The sequence below is a fragment of the Amblyomma maculatum genome, chromosome 6, assembly GCF_055883805.1.
Source record: "Amblyomma maculatum isolate TAMU_Amacu chromosome 6, ASM5588380v1, whole genome shotgun sequence".
Taxonomy (NCBI): domain Eukaryota; kingdom Metazoa; phylum Arthropoda; class Arachnida; order Ixodida; family Ixodidae; genus Amblyomma; species Amblyomma maculatum.
Genome location: NC_139349.1, coordinates 149,456,047 through 149,481,048, shown reverse-complemented (window position 1 = coordinate 149,481,048; position 25,002 = coordinate 149,456,047). Strand labels below are relative to the sequence as shown.

General features: G+C 46.3%; 1 protein-coding gene across 1 annotated transcript in view; it reads left to right on the top strand.

The window, feature by feature from the left end:
* Positions 1–19,829, top strand: part of LOC146187009 (V-type proton ATPase 116 kDa subunit a 1-like) — a 127,263-nt gene extending 107,434 nt beyond the window's left edge. The window contains exons 19-21 of the mRNA XM_084607545.1: positions 13,021–13,220; positions 14,599–14,773; positions 19,690–19,829. Coding sequence (XP_084463671.1) covers positions 13,021–13,220; positions 14,599–14,773; positions 19,690–19,789 — 475 coding nt within the window. The 3' untranslated portion in view covers positions 19,790–19,829. The remainder of the gene's footprint in view (positions 1–13,020; positions 13,221–14,598; positions 14,774–19,689) is intronic.
* Positions 19,830–25,002: the final 5,173 nt, after the last annotated feature.

Below are 25,002 nucleotides of genomic sequence, written 5' to 3'. Positions count from 1 at the left end.
TTATTTTCGTTTTATATGAGGTCTGAAACACAATGCATGCGGGAAATTGGTGTACCAGTATAATTCTGCACTGTTTGCAAACAGACCCTTGTCTACCATGCCTGAAGTACTACCTGAACATCTGATTATGAACAAACTACATAGCGAAATGGAAGGGATCTTACTTTTTGCCAGTAGCTGTATGACCTTTTCTGCCCACAGGGACTTTCATTAGGACTGATTTACACAATTCCCTTCCTGCAACATCATTCTTCGACTTTAGGGATGTCGCCAGGGGCGTAATATGTCGTACCTGAAACCAACGCCATTTCATCAAAACTTGAAATTAAGCAAATTGTTTTATACTTGAAACATAATAAAGCAGAACTGAAAACAAAAATCCGCAACTTCATTAACTCTTTATTGCCAAGGAGACCAGGCTACAACGCATTAGCGCGTGGCCGTCGAAGAGCCAACGAGGTCATCTTAAAGAAAACTAAAGTTAAGCAAGTTGGTCGAGTTAATTCACGTTCACAACAAAAAATATGTCAAAAGTACGTCGAAGACGGACAGGAGCGATGTGAACAGGCACCAACTCTAAGGTGATGGCTATTGCGGAGAAAACACAATAAAACCCAGACAAAAAATTGATTTTCGTTGGAAGCCGCGCAGCTTGTGACACTGTGACACACGCCGTTTTGCTGTGTAACTTATGCATCCTGTGGCTCACCTTCCCAAAGAAGCCGTTTTCTACTTTTTTATTGGTGTATAACACTCGTGTTTTATTTCCGCGAAATTCTTCATTTTCGAATGCCGCCCCTGTCTGTATTCGTCACCCCTTCACGCTATTTCTTCATCGTGAAGAATACTCGCAATGTGCTGGTAGTGCGTACTGAGCATTGAAAAATAGAAGAAGTCAAATTGAAGCTAAAATAATGATTGTCTCTTCAAACTGTCGTGTATTAACCCGGTCGGAAAAAAAGCGCAGACATTTTCTGTTGTAACGACAAAATTTCTGTGCGGTTTTTGACGGGAAACTTGTTGTGACAACAGAACGTTCTGTAGTAACATCAGAAATTTCTGTAGTTACGACAGAAAAGGGCTACAGAACTACAGAAAACAAAAATATACCACAGAAAAACTACATAACTACAGAAAAGTACTACCGAACTACAGAAAAATCTGACGTTAACGAAAGAACTACAGATTATTTTGTCGTGTTTTTGACACGGTTCTGTATTTCTTTTAGACTCGGATATAACGCTATCAAAATACCAAACAAGCACGGAGGGGAAAAACGCCGTGTGACCGAAGCGAATGCGATAATAAAGCACGTTTTCATAAACACTTTTAACAACAGCTGAGCCAAGAAGCGGTGTCCACAAATTGCTTTAAAAGGCAGAACCCCGAGATGGAAAAATTTTCAAAGCGAAGAATCAACAGCATTTAGAATATAAAACAGATAGGAGATGTATATATATTGCCACCTGGCTTACTAGCTGGCAGAGAAAGGCGGAGGAGCTCGGACAGTTGGGAGCTATTTACAGTTCCTAGTCTTCCTCTCCTTTGGTGCAACCGTCAAAGGGCATGTCCTAAAAACGGTGTGTGAGTTACTTCACAACTATAATATTGCTAACGGAAAATTTGTGTTAGCGCTGATGTGTTTGAATTATACTACTTTTTATTTTATTTTTTATTATTTTTACATTTTAACCCATTTCATTGATTTCTCTTCCTATCACCTCAAAATTCCAAATCATTTTAGCTACATTCAGTTTGTATATGACATTTATGTATTTGTTTAGTTGTCAATTACTTTATTACACTAATTCAGTTTGTATAGGACATTTGGCAGTCCACACTGAACCCTGGCTAATCTCACTTCGTGGGTATGTGCAAAATATCAAGGAAGAAGAAGAAGAAGAGACCACAGAGCTGTCTCTGTTAACTGATTCTCTGAACGGCCCTGTATTGCCCATCCTCCCGGCAACAGCGTACATAACAGCAGCACGATTTCGGCGGCGTGCCTTATTAAGCACGCAGTCTGGATCTATTTTATCCTCGGATGACTACCTGCACCTCAAGTATTTCTGGAATAGGAAATCATGTCAATCAAGGCAGACTGAGGTCTCTCTAACCAGGCTACGCTGTCGTATTCCGCCCCTAAATTTCTATATGCACAGGTCTGGTTTAGCGCTTTCTCCTGTCTGCGCATTCTGCGGGGAACCGGAAACAATAGATCATTTCTTGATATTTTGCCGCCGTTTTACCATGATGAGAAAGCGGTACTTAGAGAAGCCGTTACAACAGCTGGGTCTTAATTTGAGCAGCCAAATTTTATTATCGTTCGGTGCCACCATGCTTGGGTACAGCCACAGGTATGTTTTTAACGCCATTCAAAACTTCTTAATAGAAACAAAACGTCTACCTGGCTAATATGCTTTGAAGTTTTAATCTGTACATATAAATCTTACTATTCTCCTACTGCGTGCGTTAGTATTTACTCTTATATATTTTGGTTTATCATATTTACATTTCCTTTTCTATTCCCTAGCATTTATTTTTTTTTATTTTTCCGATGTAGTTATACATCTCAAAATCTAATATCTCTGCACCCCAATTCTTGGCCGATCCCCCTGTGTGGGTTTGTGCCATCACATTAGAGGAGAACAACAACAACAACTGAGCTATCTCCATTTTTAGATATCTGTGACATATTTGGTGGTCGTTCACTGTATGTCCCGCACACCTCCTCTCAACCTGGAGTCTACCTCTACGCTTGTTCAGACACCGATCCACCGTGTTAGCCGAAAGAACCTCGGTCTGCCACCCGAACATGGACCTTTCGAGCCAATCTCAGGGCCTGCACTCCGAGCAGCCATGCAATGTGCGGTGCCGCAGCAAACCGAGCCGGCCGCTGCCACTGCCCCTCAACACCCCGCGCTAGGTACTCTTCTCTACACCTTGCACACTCCGCGAGTACCGAAGTCATTCTGAGGTAAACCGGAGGAAGACGTAGAAAACTGCCTCCCCAAGTTCGAACGAGTCTCCGCTCTTAATCACTGGGATGACGCCGCGAAGCTTAGATAGGTCTTCTTCAGCCTCGAAGACGGCGCTCGCACGTGGTACGAGAACCGCGAGGCGATTTTGTCTTCCGGGTGTGAGTTTCGCCGTCCAATTCTCGAGGACTGCATTAGTCCAGATCGCCGAGAACGAGCTGAGCCGGCACTCCAGACTCGTTTCCAGACGCCCAATGAAGCCGTCACAATGTATGTTGAAGCTATGATGCGATTGTTCCGCCGTCCCGATCCCGCCATGTCGTAGGACAACAAACTGCGCCACTTAATGGGCGGCGTAAAAGAACAGCTGTTTGCTAGCCTTGTGCGCAGTCCTCCGGCTATGGTGGCTGATTGCTTGTCAGAGGCATCGACAATGGAGAAGCTTCTTCAGCAGAAGGCCAACGCTTACAATGAACCGTATTTCGCTGTATCCCCTATTGAGACACTTCCGGCTTATGGAGGAACCGGTGAATCGTTCCGCGAACTCATTCGCTCTGTGGTGCGAGACGAACTGCAAAAGCTTTGCAAAGTGCCTCAACCGCAGGACGCTTTTATTGTCGAGATCTTTCGCGACGAGGTACAGCAAGCCACCAGGCCTCAGTCACTGGGTGATCACCTACAATTCTACTCAGAAGAATGCAGAGCTCCAACATACGCGGATGTTTTGGGACGTTCTGACCCATCATCAGAGCCATTTGTCCCTGTACGACAAGTTCCAATGCCGCCTTTGTCTACTGCACCAGCTCCGGTGCCAATTTCTCCTGTCTCGCACGATCCTCTGCCATGCGTGTAGCGGGCACAGTACACTTCAAGTCAACGACCGCCTCGGCGAAGATCAGACATTTGGCGTGCTCCCGATCGAAGGGCTGTCTGTTTTCACTGTGGCGAACCTGGCCATCTCTTTAGACAGTGCCCTTATCGTGAAATAGGCCTGCGGGGTACCCCCACGCGATGACCACCCTGTGGACAAGAGTATGTCGTTGAACAGCGTCTATCTTCTCAGCGGCGACTGTCACGATCTCCCTCTCCTTGCCGTCTCTCTGCAGACGTTTTCACGTGGGGAACCTGGACAATCCCCTAGCCCCCGCCAGGGAAACTAAACACGGCGACCGCCGGGGGCGAGGCCGCTAGAAGTCATCGCGATGAAGTCCCCCCGACGCCGCGGATATCAACTCTACGAAAACCACGGCAACGTTTGAAATGCACAACCGCCTGTCACTTGAATACCGGTAGTTTTAGAGCGACACAAGTTAAGTGCATTGGTGGACACCGGAGTGGACTTCTGTATTCTGAGCGGCAGACTGGCCACGCTTCGAAAAGTTATGACTCCATGGTCCGGCACACCGATTCGCACCGCTGATAGCCACCCCGATAGGATAGTGCACAGCTCGGATGTAAATTCACGACACCACGTTTGTTGTTAGGTGCGTTGTGCTCCAGGAGTGTTCACGCGACTTTATATTTGGTGTGGATTTTCTGCGGAAGAATAGAGCTGTTAGTGACCTTAGGCAACGCACCATCATGTTTTCAACCGAGAATGCGGATAGTGACTCAGCCATTCAACAGTCTTGTTCGGCAGCGAGAATTTCCGCGGATAGTGTTACGATACCCCCGGGCCAGTGTTTTTGTGTGTGCCGCCTGCGAACGTCCACGTGATGGTACAGTGTTCGCTGAGGGAAATAATTCACTTTTGTTAACCCACGGCATCTGTGCGGTGCGAAGCCTCATCCACCTTCGTCTAGGACAGTCAGAGGTCCTACTTTTCGAATGAACACCGACATCTATTTCGTGCTACGGCGATCGTCTTTGCCAGCCCATTTGAAGAACCTTTAGCCTGCTCTGCATTTAACACCGTGAGCCCTCCGCCCGGACCGCTAGATTGCATCAATATTAGTTCGGAGCTCTCCGCAGATCAGTATCGCGACTTAAGGGCTCTGCTGTAGGAGCATGCACCCTGCCTTGTATCCTCATCCAAGGCGCTTCAAACAACCGTTACTAAACACCATATTGTATCCAACGATGACCGACCCATCCGGCAGCAACCTTACCGCATCTTCCCCAAGAAACGCGTGGCCATCCAAACACAAGCTAAGGATATGCTTACCTTAAATGGCAGATTTGCTTAGTTTACTTGAATGACGTCGTTGTGTTCTCCGAAAAGTTTGAGCAGCACTTTGAAGCCTGAGAAGTGTGCTGGATGCTCTTCGATTGGCTAATTTGACACTCAAGCCTGAGAAATGTCACTTCGGTTACAAAAAGCTGAAGTTTCTTGGCCATATGGTTGGTGCAGACGGCGTCAAGTCAAATCCCAATAAAATTGTCGTCATAGCGAAATTCCCTGTTCCCACGAACAAGAAAAGTGTAAAACGTTTTCTGGGTTTCTGCGCCTACTACCGCCGCTTCATACCAGACTTCTCCACGATTGATGATCCGCCGACACGTCTGACACGTGACGATACACCTTTTGTCTGGTCCTCCGAGCAACAAGAATCTTTCGAGCATTTGCGCAGACGGCTGCAAACACTTCCTGTACTTGCGCACTTCAACGGGACAGCTGAAACCGAGTCCAGCGGCGCTGGACTCGGTGCTGTACTCGTCCAACATCAGACTGGCATCGAAATGCTGTTGCATACGCGAGCCGCACTCTTTCTCGTGCTGAGCGGAATTATTCTACATTGGAAAAAGAGCGCCTGGCCGTTGTGTGGGCCACTATGAAGTTCCGGCCCTACCTCTACGATCGCCCTTTCAAGGTGATAACCGATCATCATTCCCTGTGCTGGCTGGCGAGTCTTCGAGACCCACCTGGTGGTCTGGCCCGGTGGATTCTGCGGCTGCAGGAATTCGATTACACAACTGCCTATAAATCTGGGAGCAAACATGAAGACGCCGACACGTTGTCATGTGGTCCTATAGAGAACGGTAATAACGGGATGGATGATGAGACAGATGAAAGTCGTTTCCTTGGTGTGGTCAGTGACACACAATTGATGGCACGACAGCGAGCAGACGACGAATTCGACCAGTCATTGACCACCTGCAGGGTCGTGCTGCTGACGTGCCCCGTCATCTTTCCAGATCTTCATCTTTGTTTTATTTGCGCAACGTTGTTCTGTTCAAGCGTAACTCAAGTACTGGAACTCGGCCTATCTCCTTGTTCCTTCAGATCTGCGTGACGACATCCTTCTTGCTAGTCACGACGAACCATCCACCGGACATTTAGGTTTCATCCGCACGCTTGCTCGAGTTCGCCAGGCCTACTACTGGCCAAACCTTGATGCAATTGTTCACCGGTACGTCAGGGGCTGCCGCCAGTGCCAACGCCGTAAGTCACCACCGCTCAAGCCTGCACGTTTCCTGCAGCCAACTACACCACCTGCTACTCCCTTCGACCAAGTCGGTATCGGTCTTCTGGGCTCCTTCCTTAGGTCTGCAGCCTGTAACAAATGGGTGATAGCTGCAACTGATTATTCAACAAGGTATGCGGAAACAAAGCCCGTGGAACGGGGCACTTCTTCTGAGATCGCCAATTTTTTCTTGTACCGAATCGTCTTGAGGTATGATACTCCATCGTATGTAATTACTGACAGAGGCACAGCGTTCACGGCACATCTTATTCGAGACATGTTCGAATCCAGCCACACAAGCCACCGCATTAAGACTACGGCATATCACCCTCAAAGCAATGGGCTGGCGGAAAGAATAATAGGACCATCGCCGATATGATCTCGATGTATGTGGACGCGCAGCACAAGAACTGCAATGAAATCCTTCCTTGTGTGACATACGCTTATAACACCGCCATGCAAGAAACGAGTCGATTCACTCCGTTTTGTCTCATATATGGAAAAGACGTCCAGATGATGCCGGACGCCATGATACCGTGCAGTTCTGAAGACAAGCCATTGGCGCTGGAGCTGAGCTATTCTCTCAACGCGCTGAGGAAGCGCGCCAAACTTGGGTGTCTCAACATTCAAGATCAGCAGCCTGCGGATGCGCACCGGCACAACCTTCGACACCGGCACGTCAGTTATGCACTTGGGAAACAAGTTTGGGTTTGGACTCCTGTGATACGCCCGGGACTGTCAGAAAAATGTGCCGATACTTCGGTCGCTATATTGCGCCGTGTAACGAACGTCACATATGATGTGGTCCCAGACTGTGTTAGCCAATCTATAGCCGTCGCCAACCTCGCTCCGATGTTGTGCACATCACCCCACCGAAATCCTACTTTATCAAGTGATGTGAGATGCAATGTCATGGCAATGTGGCGATGTGTGATGCCGTGGTGTGACAGCATGCGTTGATTACCTTGTACTGGCACATCTAATGCTTCCGTGACTTTGTTCTTTTTTCTTTTCTTGGAGGCGAGGGAATAATGCCACCTGGCTTACCAGCTGGCAGAGAAATAAGAAGGAGCTCGGGCAGTTAGGAGCTACGAGCGCTGACCACAGGGCTGTCTCTATCTCTATTTTTATATATTTGTGACAATATATAATTTCCTGGAAAGGAAATAAAAAAACTCAAGAAAATAAAACAGAACATCGAAAACCCATCATTGTTAAGCCGTCTAAAAGTAAGCCAAAGTGTTGTAAACTAGCACGGAAAGAACAGCGAAGTCGTCATGAGCGAAAGCAAGTTCCGCATGCTCAAAATATGGGAACCCTTCAGTTCCGTCTTTACGAGTGTGATACGAGATTGTCCTCGTTCGCGCACATGCACATTATTTCTTGATTATTCACTAACCGTTTAATGTGTGTTTAATCTAACATGTGATTGGCACCCAGCCTCAAGCAACCAAAGTAAAAGGCCTCCGGACATAATGAGCTAAAAGCGTATGTCTGAAACTCTCAGCGCACTAACCGAAGTTATCAATCTCATTGATGACATTCTCGTTTTTGGCTGCGACCAAGCGGAGTATGATCGAAACCATGACGCGACGCCGCTTTGTCGAAATTTCTGGAGGACTCCACTACGGCGTCCCTCATAGCCTGAATTTCATTGGAACGTTAAACAGCTTCCCTGCACGCATGTTTCACTTTGTCACACCCAGCCGCCACTCTGCCGATAGACTGGTTCCGTGAAAGGCTCTTCCTATTCACCACAATGCAGGTAACAAGAATAAGTGACAAGCAGAGTGTTTTAAGGTTTGAATTGACAAGCCGAATTCGCCCGCTGTTGTAAAACGATAGAGCGTATAACCAGCACGGCACTTACCAACTGTATAGAAAAACAAAATCTAATTTGCCCTAACAATATACTTCGTACAGCTAATTCCATTGTAATTGAACACAAAATATATAGTTTAGACACAAGAATTCACTCCTGCCTACAAGCTCACGCAGTGTTCAGGGCATTCCTGAAGTATTTGACAGTGCGCTGATCCCAAGTTTTTTGCTCAGCGGAAAACTATCACAACTTATACATCATATAGTGCGTAGCCTTCTAGATAACGTTCTTTCTTTCAATCGCAGCCAGGGCTTTAAAATAAACGGACAGAATTTGAAAAGTGAAATGTGTAATCCGCTGTTTCCAGTGGGTTTGCGCTGGGCATTAGTGTATTTGTGATCTTCGTTAACGAGACTCACTCGCGTGCTGAGTGAATATATTGGTCAGGCCATTTGCAGGTGGCTACGCCATCTAAACAACGCCCCAGTTAACGACCAGTAACGGTATCCAGTAACCAGTAACGGTGGTACAACATCACACATGGAAACTTGGCCGCGCACTAGAACAAAGGCGAAGAAGAAAAACGGTATAAACACGCTCGTGTGTCTAGAGTCCTTCTCCCTCTTCGTCTTGGTGCACGCTTAAATTTTCATGTTAATGGTCATGAATGTCGTTTTTCACAGACGGTCTCATTAATTAAGTTTGAATAAACATGCCGAAACCTCATGCATCTTTTAATGGTCTGTCTTCTAGTGAGAAAACATGCTGAGATGATTTTCACAGCTGGGATTTCGATGTACGAATATTGCCTGCTAAAGTCGAGCGTCTAGTTATGTGGTCCTTGAATATGACAGAAATCTGCAGCAAATGTACTTGTTAATTAAGGAAGGAAAAGAAAATCCCTTCAGTTTATTATTTAGTCTTTCCTTCACGTCAGCATAGTCGCACATAGGTAAAAGGGAGCAAACATTAAAAAATCTGGCAACATGCCGACTAGTTTATTTTCTTTCTTTATCCTATAAACAAGTTTCACGAACCCCAGGTGGTCAAAATTTCCGGAGCCTACCACTATGGCGCCTCTTACAGCCATAGTCGATTTGCAATGTTAAATGTGTCAAACCAAACAAACAAGTTTACCACACGAATGTTCAGCGTTCCTCTCTCGATGTGGCACACTCCAGTATTCTTCCTTTCCGTCAGCTATGAAATTATGGAACAAGCTGTCACTGGAACTTGTGACTTCGGATTCTACAGAATTATTGCGCCGAGATGGAAACACTTGCAGGATAATAAACGGCACCGTTGTGATCAGCCTCTGTTACAATTCAATTCAATTCAATTTTCAATTCAATTTTTTTTTCAGAAAGCTTCTGAAGGGTCACCTGGGCTAAAAGCTGTCATGTCAGCTTGACAAGGCCCAGGTACCCGATGTACAAGGCAGGGCATGGTGGCCTACCATGCATAGGACAGTACAATGAAAAATAAAATACACGAAATTCATGGTACAGATTTGTACATGTGAAAAAATCAACTATGATAGGACAAAATGGATACATGTTTGCAACAAAACAGCAATGACGTAATTCAAAGAATAGATGCGAGAGAGAAAAACAATCTAAAGATGCAATACGAATAGTACTTCTAAAGGGAAGCATACAGGAAACAAGTACATTTTCATATTAACGGCTTCTGAAAATCAGGATAGCAGGAAATATCACCCACTAAAATCTAATGGGATAAAAGATACTGCCGTAATCGGTTGAGGTTGGGGCTGCTAAATTCATCATACTTATTGAGAACTTGTGGAAGATTATGTTTCAAAGACTGTAGTTTGTAATTGGTGCGGAAGCGTGGAATCAGCCACACATCAGTGCTGCGTGTAGAGGCATTACTTTGATAATGTTGTAAGGATGCGATAGACGTAATGAACTGCCTGAAAGCGGGTGATGATAAATAAAATGACAGCAGCTAGCATACGAAATTCATAAATGTTTTGTATCGGGACTATATTGTATTGAGGAAAATACTGTTCAGTTGAAGAGAAGTAGTCAATGTTAGCTATAATGCGCACAATCTTCTTTTGCAACATGTAAACCTTCTTAATGTTGCCTTTAGTTGTTGTCAGCCACACCAAATTCCAATAGTTAATGTATGAGAAGAACAGCGCCTGATATATTTGAAGTTAAGTGTGCACTGGAAGTAATGAGCGGCAGCGAGATAAGGCCCCGGTTGTTTTACTGAGTTTTGCGCAGATATTGGTGATGTGCGAGTCCCATGTTAATGAATCGGAATTCAGTTCAGTTCAGTCGTTCAGTCGTGTCCGACTCTTCGTGACCCTATGGACCATATCACGCCACGCTTTCCGGTCTCTCACTATCTTCCTAACATCGCATAACTTCATCTGCAGCGCCTCGAGGATGCCATCTAACCATCGCGTTCGCTGCCTACCCCTTCTCCGGTGACCCTCAACTTTTCCCAACATCAAATCTTTCTCCAGCGACTTCTCTCTTCTCATCAAATGACCAAAATAGCTGAGCTTTACCTTTAGAATTTGGCCCTCCAATGAGCAGTCAGGGTTTATGGTCGACAATATCGACTGATTTGATCTTCTGGCCGTCCAAGGAACTCTCAAGATTCTCCGCCAGCACCACAATTCAAACGCGTCAATTCTTCGGCGGTCAGCCTTCTTCACAGTCAAACTCTCGCATCCATACATCACAACTGGAAGACAATAGCACGAGTTATACGGATCTTGTGTGGCAGTGTAATGTCTCTGCTCTTTACTAGGCGGTCAAGGCTAGCCATGGCTCTCTTTCCCAGAAGCACCTAGGCGTCTCCTAATTTCATGGCTGAAGTCTCCTTCCGGGGTAATCTTGGAGCCCAAGAAGAGAAAATCTGTCACAGCTTCCACTTCTTGTCCCTTGATGCTCCAGGACTTGATAGGGCAAGGCGCCATGATCTTTGTCTTTTTATCGTTCAGTTTAGGTCCAAACTTCTCACTCTCTTCTTGTACGCGCATCAGAAGTCTCTTAAGTTCCACTTCACTTTCTGCCATTAAAGTGGTATCTCCCGCATATCTAAGGTTGTTGATACGTTTCCCAGCAATCTTCACTCCAGCTGAAGACTCGTCCAGATCGGCCTTCCTCATGATGCACTCTGCACATAGGTTAAATAGGCAGGGCGACAGTATGCAGCCTTGTCTCACTCCTTCCTCAATCGGAAATCAATCAGTAAGGCCATGCCTAGTTCTGACTGTGGCCTCTTGCCCTTCATACAGGTTCCTGAAGAGACAGATGAAGTGAATTGGAACTCCCATCTCTTGGAGAGCTTGCCACAATCTGCTGTGATCTACGCGGTCAAACGCTTTCGCATAATCAATAAAGCAGAAGTAGATGGGTTTCTGGAACTCTCTTGCTTTTTCCATAATCCAGCGAAGGTTGGCAATATGGTCTCTAGTTCCTCTGCCCTTGCGAAACCCAGCTTGCACGTCCGGAAGCTCCCGATCCACATACTGCTGCAGCCTACCTTGGAGGATTTTCAACATCACCTTTCTAGCATGCGAAATAAGCGCGATCGTGCTGTAGTTGGAACAATCTTTGGCACTGCCTTTCTTTGGAATGGGGATGTAAACTGACCTCCTGCAATCCTGTGGCCACTGCAAGGTTGTCCAAATTTGCTGGCATAATGTATACAGGACGTAACAGCATCGTCAAGGTTGAGGTTTTGAAGCAACTCAGCTGGAATGCCATCATTGCCGCTAGCTTTGTCCTTAGCAAGGCTGGCTAAGGCCCATTCAACTTCACTCTTCAGGATGTCCGGCTCGAGATCAGTAATCACAGCCGTCGTATGTTGGGTTTGCACATCTGGGTTGTTCTTGTACAGTTCTTCTGTGTATTCCTGCCACCTCTTCTTTATCTCTGAGGCTTCCGTGAGGTCCCTGCCTCGTTTGTCCTTTATCACGTCCAGCTTAGCACAGAAGCTTCCTTTGATATCTTTGAATGTCTTATACAGAGCTCTTGTGTTCCTCAATTGGCTGTTGTCCTCAACTGCTTGGCACTGTATGTTCAGGAAGGCATTCTTATCTCTTCTTGCTATTATCTGAAAATCCGCATTGAGAACCTTGCATCTTTCTCTTTCCCCCATAACTTTTGTCATCCTCCTTTCCGCAGCTATTTGCAAAACCTCTTCAGATAACTAGTTTGCTTTCTTGCATTTCTTTTGCTTTGAAACTACTTTAGTTGCAACTTCTTGTATTATATCACGAACAATTAGTAGCCCCGAAATCATCGAGTTTTCATCCGCAATCCATATCAGTACTTTTTACAAATTAGATGTTGGCAGCGTTCACCCATTCCTTTAAGTCTATGTTACTTACTATAATTTTGAAATGCGTTATAAATACTGTAGATTTTGTGATTTTCTTATGACGTCTGTCAACGCTAATGTCATAAATAACGTATTGATCAAAGAACGTCTTTTAATAGCGTAAGCTCTAATCAATGTATTTTCCGCCACACTGGCGTCTCTGTATTATCGTTGTAAAATCACTGACGGAACGAAACGACATTTTTCAATGCAAAATGCTGAAAAATTTTTTTGCCTACATTTGCAACCTTCTTAGCGCATTTCAATGAAAGCCACGTACTACTAGCGGGCATACGTTTTGAACCATCAATACCTTGCATTGTCGTGCTTTTGGGGAACCCTCTACATAAATATGTACACAAATTACCACACATGTGTTGTTTATAAACACAGATATGCATTTTCACACTACCAACTTCCTGTCACAGAAGTGCTCCGTCATTTCGCGCAGGCACTCTCACTCGCCGGTGGCGTTGGGTCAGGCTTCACTGACGTCGTCCCAGGATGCGACCGACCGACCTAGCGGGGAACACATCGAGATGGGCGAGGTGGTCATCCACCAGATGATCCACACCATCGAGTACTGCCTGGGCGCCATCTCCAACACGGCGTCCTACCTCCGGCTGTGGGCGCTCAGTCTGGCACACGCACGTGAGTGGGACACTTCCTTCGTTGAGGCACCGTCCTAGGTCTTCCACTCTTTCTAATATATGTAAATGACGTCACTTCAACCATTTCATCTACCATTCTCCTATTTGCCGACGATTGTGTTATTTACCGCCCTATTAACAATAACGCCGATGTTTTTGCTCTCTAATTTGACCTTTACGTATCGAATATTGGTGTAAAAAGTGGTTAATGTCCTTAAATATCAATAAAACGTCGTCACTTTCTTTTCATCGCCGAGACTTTTATCCAACGCCAGCTATGTATTCTGTGGTGCCGTTATTTCTTCTGCGTCCTCATGAAAGTACCTAGGAATTAACATATCGCATGACCTTTATTATACCACCCATATTACAGCGATCGCTAACGAAGCTAACCGTGTACTTTCTTACTTACGACGTAGTTGGTCACTAGCTTCTTCTGTTAACTTCTTTGAATATCTACTGCGCATATATACGCTGCGGATAGTACCGCTAAGATTGTGCCTTCTCGTTCTTTATAGGTATTTTACAGCTTGTCCTCTGAAGGATAATGGTCACTTTGCTACATATCTACAATTTATAGGTGCGTAGCGGATCGGCCACAATGAGGAGGCAGGCAGCTATTAACGTACTATTGTCGAGATATCACAGGTTCCGGTGCATACATTTCGTCCGACTCACTGACTGCCATTCTCTAAGTTAAGCAGGTAAAGGTAGCAAGTTTGCCCAGATAACACACTATACATGTCCGCGCTTTTTGGCCTCCTAACCCCACTACGCCCTGTAATATCTCATTTAATTCCCGATAATTCTTCAAACAGCACTGCTAGACTAACCTTACTACATAGGGCTTTAGCTTTAAACGTTCCTTGGTTCATTTTCCATGGGCAGTCTGTTCGGAGCTTGACATTCTTAGCACCCTCCGCTGCATCATGGGCCTGACCGCCGCCGTCGTCAGCTGCTCCGTAGGCGCTAGGAACAGAGGGCCGTTTTTTTTAGCATTCATGTAGGAGGTTGTGGCCAGTATCAAATCTTGTTCTGGTAAGGGACTCCGGCAGTGGCCGCGCAGCCAGGACCTTGTTATGAAATTCAGTCGGAACGCAGATATTGTAATCCGGTGAATAACTGTGCAGCATCAGCCGAAATTCGTCCTCTTGCACGCGAGGCGAATGTTTAGAAAAGTCAAACTTTTAAGTATTTATAATGAGTATTCAGACGTGGTTAAGTGGCACAAAAGAACATACACCATACAGGGTATGCGACCAGCGCTATTATGCTCGTTCCTAACCTCGCAATGTATTCTCGCAATATTACCTTGCTTCAAGAATTAAACCAGAATTAAACCGACTTGTTCAGTGGTGAAAATAACTGCGATCATGCAGAGCTCTCGGAGGTGCTTTGGACGATGGTGATGAAGATCGGCCTGTCGATGTCCTCGGGCTTCCTAGGCGCGGCTGCCATGTTCGCAGTGTTTGCCGCCTGGGCTGGCCTCACCATCAGCATCTTGCTTGTCATGGAGGGTCTCTCCGCATTCCTGCACGCCTTGCGTCTCCATTGGTGGGTATCGAAGGACACCATGGAAACAGCAACGGCCTATCGCAGTAATACCATGAGCTGATGTCGCGACACACTGACAAACTTCTTTCAACCAATGCTAATCTGGCGCTTTGTAAAGCCTGCCATGCGTATTTTGTGCCATATATATCGCCGATTGTGTCCACCCCTGCGCAAAAGTGGAGATACCCCGCGTTTTGAATAAGCTGCACGCAAGCTTTTTCTGACTGTGAAGCGGTTATTTCTAAGTTATGCATAGGCTATCCTCGCTAATATGCGTGCCCAATGAAATTATTGAGCTGTATATTTTTATACACCAAAATAATAATTGCAGCGGTTCGCTTAATGTCTCACCTTTTGCGCAGTGTACCATATAACTGCGACCAAGTCGTATTAGCCATACCCTTGCCTCCCACCGTTCTCTCGGCATCGCGACGAGAAGCGCAATGACATCAGTTGACACAATTCCCACCACATAACACCACATGACATCGCCGGGGCGATGCACCGCAAGACCAACAACTTCTTCATCCTGCTGCTGTGCTATCGCGGCGTGACTTTAGAAGAGAACTTTCTGAGTGAACATCGAGCGATCGTAAAACTTCGAAACTCATGAAGCTTCCAACGGGCAGACCCATACCTGTTACGGCAACATTGAAGCATCACGTCGGTCTAACTGCTCTCGATGAAGAATTCAGCGTAGCATCCCAAGCAAGCGCGTTACCTTCCTCGAGGGTGAAATGAATATACCACGGAAGGTGTCATCGAGAAAAACACCCAGTTGCTTTTGGATTCAGGATTCGGCATCCTACCCCTTTCCGAAAAGGACAATCAGGTGGCAAACTTCACCGAATAATACCACAACAAGCGTACGACGATAGCTTTCCTCGATGAGCTAACAGACATCCAAGACGACTTCTCCTTTCCCGGCCAATCCGGAGAAGATGCACATAACCAAGAAATCAAGAGAGATATATTTTATTGACAAGGGATGCTTCCCTTGTGCTCAGCCTAGCACGCTACTCCTGATGAGGGTGAAAAAGAAGGGGAAAAAAATAAATGAAAGAAATCGGTTACACACACTTTCACACATGCATATATTACACACAGATGACTTTCAAAGGGTCTTTATCAACCTTGTGTCTTTTAGGAAAGTTATTAAGGCTTTTGTAGGTCGCGCAGCTGAAGACCCATTGCACCATGGACTGAGGGCATGCTCAAGGTGCAGGGCTGTATCTTTAACTAATCCTAAATTACTATGGAATGCCCTGCGATGTGCGATAAACTTTTGGCAGGAAATTACCAAATGTTCGAAATCTTACCACACATCACGTGTAGAGAGGACAGATGGCTGCTGGCTATACCGGCGTTACGTAGGAAGTAGTTAGTGCATCATTCAAGCGATTTCCGTGCAGACTGTTACGATGGCTCAAATTGCGTGGGATTCGAAATACATGTGTGGGATCTATTCGATGTTGAGGTCGGTATTAATGGTCCGGATCACACCACAAGAGTGCTGCAATCGCCATGGTTCAGTAGCTATAAGTCTTGCTGCATCTTTTCGTGAGAATGGAATTGGAATTCTTGATGGATCTTCAGGTACTAGTTTTGCAGCGGCGTCGGCGCAGTCATTGCCCGCAATGCTGCACTGAGCAGGTAACCACTGTAGCACAATGCGCTGACGCAGTTCGCAGGCCTTAGTGTGCGGCTTATTTAAGTCAATGACGAGCTGTTCCTGAATTCTTGATGATTTTAGCAATTGCAGTGCAGCGCGACAATCACCAAAAATAATCCAAGCTGCAGGGGATTGTTGCAGAATATAGGTAATAGCTTCTCGCAGAGCTGTTACCTCAGTAGCCATAGCCGGTGGCTGAGTGTGGTCGAGATTGTAGTATGCATTGATGGTATCCAGGGCTGATATATGAGGAGACAGGCGTATGCAGGGATGTACTCAAGGGCGCTGTATTGAAGTGCAGGTCCTGGTGGGTGGGCTTTACTGTTGATACCAGTCATCAGTATGTCTTAAGATACACTCAGACAAACCGCCTGAGAAGAACTGGTTAGCATCCGCACATCAACGGACCTACGGAACATCGTAAAAACAATCTCTGACATACTTTACATGCACGCTACGATCAACGCAAGGCGTGGCACACCACCGTTATAACACCCAGCTAGGAAACAACTAGGTCAACTCCATTCAAACTTGTAAGCCCACGACAACATGCGGCAGCATGTAGCACGAGGACAACCTCAATGTCGCTGCCTGCCTTCAGCACGCAGAGGAACCCCGGTGACTCGCCCGTCTGCATATTAGAGACAAACAACGTACCGACGCTCGGTGCTGCAAGTGACGATTACGGAACGCTGACCTCAGGCCGGGAGACCGAGTCTTATTTGGACGCCGATTCACCATAGTGAATTGAGTGAAAAGCTTTTGAGCCGCTATTTCGACCCCTGCAAGCTAACATGCCGTCTATTTAAAGTGGACTCGGAGCCTTCCCTGACGAAGACGGCATCTCAAAGGCAAAGCGCGCGGCTGGAAACTATTCATTTTGTGCGCCTAAAGACCTATGCTTATCTCAATATTGCGTTGCTGCTTTTAAATTCGGCGTCGCAGAGAGCAACGGAAATAGTGCAGCTTGACGACCGCAGGGAACGTTTCCCGCTATCGCCGCCAACAGGTTGCATAGTTTGTTTTTTTTTTTTTTTTTTTTTTTTTGGGGGGGGGGGGGGGGGGCGCCTGTTAGCCCAACCGACAATTATCTTTAAAAAGAAAAAAGTTTCGGTACCTCTCTGACAGCCGGGCTGCTGTCACCACAACGCGACTTGGAACGATGTATATCCCAGGGCGTGAAAACTGTTTAGTTTATGGGGTTCAACGTCCCAAAGCGACTCAGCCTATGAGAGATGCCGTTGTGGAGGGCTCCGGAAATTTCCACCATCTGATGTCATTCGTGCACTGACAACGCACAGCACACGGGCGCTTTGCTTTTCGCCTCCACCGAAATGCGGCAGCTGCGGCGGAGATTCTATCCCTCATCCTTGAGCACAGTAGTCGAGCGCCGTAACCTCTGCACCACCACTTCCTTTTTCTTTATTGCCACCACGGCGGGTATCCCAGGGCACGCAAAACTAGCTTTCTAATTGGCAAGGCACGAGCTCTTTTATTATGTACAGTAGGCACGCGAGTCTACACGAAGTCTCTTGTACAAATTCCCCATATACGCATTCTAAGACAACTCGCAGTATTTCATACAATGACTGAAGGTAACAATAGTAAGCAAAAACAAGTTCGGATATTATATGCACGAAGAAAAACTGAGGAATCTGATGGCACTGTTGTGTGAGGGTTGTGAAAACAAACGGGCTCAGCTTTAGTGGAGCTATTTTGAGTTAGATTCATACCAATCGGATTGACGTATAACATCATATCGAAGATTAAGAATTAAAAGCAGCAAAACAAGCCAAATCAATTGAAACAAGCACCGTTTCGTCAGCACACAGACTCAGTTGAAGTTAGAACTTGCGCTTCCTGGCATCATTAATGCAAAGATTAAAATTATTGGTTCACAGGAAGGGAAAGGCGCAGTATCTGTCACACTTCTTTCTGTGGACACCTGCAACACGCCGTAAGGGAAGGGAGGAAGGTGGGAGTTAAAATGGAAAGAGAGAAAGAGGAGCCGTAGTGGAGGGCTGCGGAGTAATTTACCACCTGGGGATCTTTAACGTGCGCTGACATCGCACAGCACACGGACGCATCTTCGTTTCGCCTCCATCGAAACGCAGCCGCCGCGGTCGGAAAAGAGGAGTAAAATTTAGCCTTGTGTGAATCCACCTAGAAGGCTGGTGGAGTTGGGCTGTCCAAATCCCAGCGAAATTATGTTTATCGTTCATATAAACTGCTCTAGAGAAGCGAAATGATGAGAGCTCTGAACCCGTAGGAATATAATTAAGGGCTTTCTTATCATAGAACAAAAGCCGATAACATTTTGTTTTTGCCTTAACTGTAATGAAGTGAATCCGAGTTTTCTGAACGGTATATTGTAACAGTCCCGAAGAGGATGAAGCTGACAGAACAGGTGAAAGAACAAGTGGCAGAACAAGTGAACAAAATACTCTCGATTATTTGGAGAAGCCGTTACAACAGCTAGGTCTTAATTTGAGCAGCCAGATTTTATTATCGTTCGGTGCCACCATGCTTGGGTACAGCCACAGGTCTGTTTTTAACGCCAGTCAAAACTTCTTAATAGAAACAAAACGTCTGCTTTGCAAATATGCTTTCTCGAGCTGAATTTTTATTCTGTACATATAAATCTTAGTATTCTCCTACTGCGTACGTTAGTATTTACTCTTTTTTATTTTGGTTTTTCATATCTACATTTCCTTCTCACTTCCCTAGAATTTATTTTTATTTTTGCGATGTAGGTATACATCTCAAAATCTAATATCTCCGCACCCCACTTTCACTCCCACCTTCATCCCTTCCCTTACGGCGCGGTTCAGGTGTCCACAGAGCAAGTGTGACAGATACTGCGCCTTTCCCTTCCTATGAACCAACCAACCAACCAACCAACCAACCCCAATACTTGGCCGATCCCCCTGTGTGGGCATGTGCCATCAAATTAGAGGAGAACAACAACAACAACTCTCGAGCCGGACGCGCTGCCGTTGACCAGTTGAGCTCCCTGCCCGTATATTATGGGGTATATAGTATAAAAGGCGATTTCTGTAGTAATGGTAGAAATTCCTGTCGTCCAAATGAAAACTGTTCTCTTTTTTACACTCTGTCACCGGTGAAGCGTCCACAAAGGACATTGCGTCATGTTATGGGCGGTTCTTTTCTCGCCCATGTTGCGTAAAGAGTGGCCTTGAAATTCATTGATGACCACCATTTGTGTTTGTGCCTCCGTCCGCAGGGTGGAGTTCATGAACAAGTTCTTCAAAGGCGAAGGCCACCTCTTCACGCCCTTTGACTTCAAAGAGCTTCTGCGCAAGGCCGGGGAGGAAGCCTCCTGATCCCCTGCCGACAGCCACCCAATAAAGTTTTGCCCTGTAATCTTCTGCGCACTAACGGAATGACGCACTTAATTTCGTACTTTAACGACTCCATTCGGTGAACAAGGTTTTCCGGCGGAGCCCGAAACGTCTAACAATTTTTAAAAACTTTTTAGTGGGCGAACCTTTCTTTTGACAAAGCTTGCGTAGCTGGGAGGGCGGCGATTGCCTGTTGTGGCCGAATTTCGGCGACAGTTTTCAATCAATGTTTTCTTCACATTTAAAACAGCAGAGACTTTTTTTTTTTTTTTCGTGGTGCTGTTTTGCAAGTGAATGACGCGTAACAAGTTAGTAAAAGCTGATAACCACATACAACCAACCTACGCCGAGTAAATACTTTTAGCCAGCTTTTTGTCTCGTGTAGCCCGTTTCCGGTTCAATAGTCAAATTGTGCTGCAATATAATAGCCGCGTTCATTCTTTTACTTAAACTGACTTTGTCCTGGACCGGAAAAGTATATCAGGGAATAAACTCTTTGTTACTAATTTAGCTGGCGTAGGGCAATCTGAAGTTGTGATAGATTCTTATTATTGTGAGAGGTATATCATGTAAAGTAAAACCGTAAAACAAAACATTACGTGCCTCCACCGCTTAATTATCCTTGAAACCGAGGAGTTTATAATTCCACGCGAGCTCTTTCCACCAAGGCTAGACATAAGATAATGGCGGCTTTTGTTGACGCAAAGCGCAGATGGTCACGTGAATTGTAGTCTACTCAAAAAGGGAAGAAACAAGCAACAGAGCATAAAGCAGCAAGTACGCCGGGTAATGTTTATTAGTCAGTAAATCGACCGCATGAAACTTTTTTACATTGTTGCAATGTAAAAAAATTTCCTCTCTCGCTCATCGGTTTTGTTTTTGCTGAACAATGTCTGGGCGCATGATTTCGTATTCCCGCGATAAAAGGAAAACAAGTTTTTAATTTCTGGTTACGTCGACGGCGACGGCTTTACTACTGACTAGCTGTAGAAGCTATCACGTAAAAGGTTGCGGCTCCCGCTCGTCACCTCTCGACGCGGACCTCACGACAGTTTTTCTTTCGCAACTTCTGTGTCTCAGTAAGTTAGAACATAGTAATTACAGTAATTATCTGGTTCGGCGGCCCGCAGTGCGGGCAGAAATCGTGTTTTTAGAGCTGACCATGCCAAACGACCACAAGGTCGTCTGGCTCCGAACATGTGACATTGAACTCTCGCTCTGAGCTGCATAGTCGTGCCTAGGCAGCTAATCACGCTTCATGTAAGAACTGTAGCACACTCTCGCGCTGTGCAGAGAGCATCTTCATCTTCATCAACGGGCGAATCCACCAGGCAGCGTGACAAAATGACGCGGTGTAGAGGAAGCCATTTTCGCTAAAGACAGAGACCACAGCCATGCCAGGCAGGCTGCATGGCTGACAACACCGAAAAAACAAGTCAGACTAGCCCGCTGCTGAGCTATACCAAGCGCGGAATCGAGTAAAGATCAAATCGACAGCTGAGGCTGCGGCCGGTGGATATATGCTTGCAAAACTTGGTTCAAGGATAATTGAATCTCTTCAACTTTCGGTCCCTCGATCACAGAGCAGAATAATTACGTGCTTCCCTTATGCGCAACTGGGTCAGTTACACTGTGTAACTTAGTACGAGTCAGTGTTACCGCATTACTCATGCTCTATGCTGCAGTTTCACCTCAAACAACCCAGCTGTTGAGACAGCAGCACGTTTAAAAGGGTGACAGCAAAACTTCATGACACAATGCATACGCCTGCAGAAGTAGTACTGCTGCCCCTGCAGTCTTACATGATGTGGAATAATAACGAAACATTGAAGGAGCAAAGCCAAATTAATTTTTAGGGTCTTCAATCTTGCCTCGGCGCTGATGTGAGAAACATCGTGCCAGTTATCCCTCGCTGCTGCACAAATCTGATTGCAGTGTTGCTTTGTGTGCTCAACACGCTGCAACGCCGCGCTGTTATTTCCTTTCACTGCGCTCGTCGATAGCGGTTTTCTAACATGCCGATATTTATCACGCTTGTTTTCTAGTCTCGTTGCTTGCCCTTTGAAGCTGTCGTATGACATCCAGAATTAATGAAACAGCGAAGGAAAGGAAAAAGGAACGCAGCTTTATTCGAGGTCGGTGCAGTAGGATTTCTCTCCGGCGGCACAGCACGCTTCCAACGCCCTCAGCTTCGGAAATCGGGTATTGCAAATAGTACAGCGACAAGTTTACAAGCGCAAGAAAAGTTTTAGTTGATGCATATATCTATAAGCTACTTCGCTCGTCCGTTTTGTAAACAGTGCTGTGGTGATGAATGGGTAGGGGTCTTCTTTTGAAAAATGGATGTTGTAACACTTGCATTGTGGGCTCACTTTACAATCACAAAGATCATGCATGAGTGCAGAGAGAGAGAGAATAGAATAGAAAGACAGGGAGGTTAACTAGGCGATGCCCAGAAGGCCACCGTACATGTGGGGAGGGGAACAAACAAAGGGAGAAAAGGGAAAGAAAGAGCGCCAAGGAAAGGAGCCTGTCACATCTCCAGAGATCTATAGTGGGTAGAGAGCGTCTAGAACTCAATCCCCGAGTCCTTTCAAAACTTAGGGAGCGCCTTCACTGATTTCCTTTCTGATGAAGGTGACATCCAAAGGTCCAGAATCTTAGCTTGTGTAAGAGGTCTAGAATCAATGCAGCGGCGTGTAGCAGCCAGGAGGGCACGCTCACGATCAAACTGCGTGCAGTCACTAAGTATGTGCGCAATCATTTCAACACGCCCGCACTGCTCACGCGTTGGAGAGTCTGCCATTCCGATGAGATGGGAATAGGCGTTTGAAAACGCCACTCCTAGCCACAGAGGACACAACATTGTAGCATCGGAGCGGGCGAGGTCGATAACTGGTCAAAGTGGTGCGGGCGGGATGTCCAGCTTCCACACGTAGACCATGATTGGCTAGTTTCCAGTTCACGCTTTCACGCTTCTAATTTCACGCATTGAAGCTGTGGCACGGCACATTTAACTTGCTCGTAGGGATTCGTATCTGCAGTCAAATCCCTTAGACAAACAAGCTGTGCATCAATCCTTCGGCCCTTTGGCCGGTAATATAGTGCCTTGCGTGGACTTCCATATCATGTGCAGGTAAGTGCTTTATTCTGACTGTGTACAAAGGTAATATTGATAATGAGTGTACAGACCATCTGCGCTTGTGACTTGTGAAAACATAAAATCATAAAACATGGTTCAAAATCTGCCATTCTTCAGATGAGACGTACAGGGAAAGAGCTCAAATTGGACTCACACGCAAGAACCAGCTCGAGTGGGCGCGATAGAAGCACCAAAGCCCTCGTAGAAGACTCGTAACCTGTCCACGCGCCAAATAAAAGGACATGAAACTGCCACGAAGACAAGGAAGACTTGAGAATGTGACTCCAGCTGTACGGCAGCCGCCACACGCCGGGTGTCATTGTTCTAATGTAATTAAAAGTTGCCATAAAAAAGGGGGTAGGGAGACAGAAGGATCACAACAATGCTACGACTGCGAAAGGGGGGAAAAGGAAGAATTACAGAGGAGAAATTTTTTGCGCGGATAAACACATGGGGGAGGGGGTGCAAGAAGCATGAGACACAAAATTATTAAAGTGTGCCGACAATTAGGGAAAGGAATGGCTACGGCAGCACACTTAAGACCTGCCGAAAAAGTGACGGTGGAAAAAGACGACTAAGAAGGGGCAGGTACCCCTGGGATCCGAGAAACAGAGAATAAAAAAAATAAACGAGGGCGAAGAAGGTGAAGAAAATCAGATGTGTGATGGCGCGAGTCAAATTGCGAAGAGAAACAAGAGAGAGAAAAGAAGCCTCTCCTAAGGAAGCGCATAAGGGGAAAAACAAAGAGAAGCAGATGAAAATTGAATTTCAAGTGCGGAACCACTAAGGCGACTGAGTTGGCGGCAGCTCTGTTCTCGGGCAAGAGATGCGGGACAACCTGATCGCAAAGGCTCATAATCAGTGCGCTTGCAGATCCTATACGTTGACGCAAAACGGAGCACAAGTGGAATGATCAGATAGGCGACCGGCTGCAGGGTAGAGGGCACACTTCGTTTTATGGGCCTGCATTCGATTCGGAAAAGGCGACAAGGCATATATGGGGCCTCGCACAGTGCAGCCCGCCTTCAATTGACCGTGATTTTGCTGACAGACTTCCAAATCGTGGCTGTATTGTGCATAGTACGTGCAGCGTGGGACATGAAAATCCTCGCGGACCTCGATGGAAGTCCATGCGACGGCTACGCAACGAGCCTGGCACACACCAAAGTAGGCTGGGAGATCAGCCTCGATGACGTGGACGAGCTGTCTGGATCTCTGAGTGAAAGATAGCGTGATCCTGCGGGAGACTAGCTCCACATGAAAAGTGGGGTTCCCAGTGCCAGTGTCTCGAAGAGGTCCTTTAGCGTGGCATCTGGGTCGATCCTGGCCAGGCTTACGCGCGGGTTCTTTGCTGGGGCATCCCGATGTTGAGCAAGGGTCAAATGGCCTCGATTCGGGACACACTGAAGCCGTCAGCAGTTCAGGTTTTCAGGGACTCTGAAGGCAACCTTAAGGGCGCAGTTAGTAGGCCATAAGATTGCGGCTCTGATTCAAGATCGATATTCGCCTTGGTTAATGCCGCCACTTCGCGGCCAATGTTACCCGAGGCTGCGACAGATATCAGTAACGTCTGACAGATGTGGCAGTTGATCATGCAGTCCCTGCGCTTACGAGACCCTAATAAATCGAATCCAGAACCGAACTCGCATGTCCAACTGTAGAAGAGCAACATAAGAGCGTCGCGCAAGGCAGCAGCGAAAGCCAGGGCACCTTGAGGGCCCGCTTCAGTTCGTGAAGATAATCCTTAGCCGCGGTCGCCCTGGAGAACACCCCTACAGCCTGCGCTCTGAGAACTTGTTGCACGCTTCCAGAGAGGTCAGGATCATGCATGCATGGTTAACCTCTGCAGCTGCACATGCAAAGTGCGCCGTGTGGTTATACAGATTCTAGCTTGAGGCATGTGGACTCTCCTTGATGCGAAACCCATCATGTCAAAATCGCCTTTATAATTCACTTATGAACCACCATGGGGTTCGCGTCCGTTCCCAACTTCAATCGTGCGGGTTCTGGCCACTAACGAACCACGATCGGCCTAAAGGCCCAGAATCCCCGA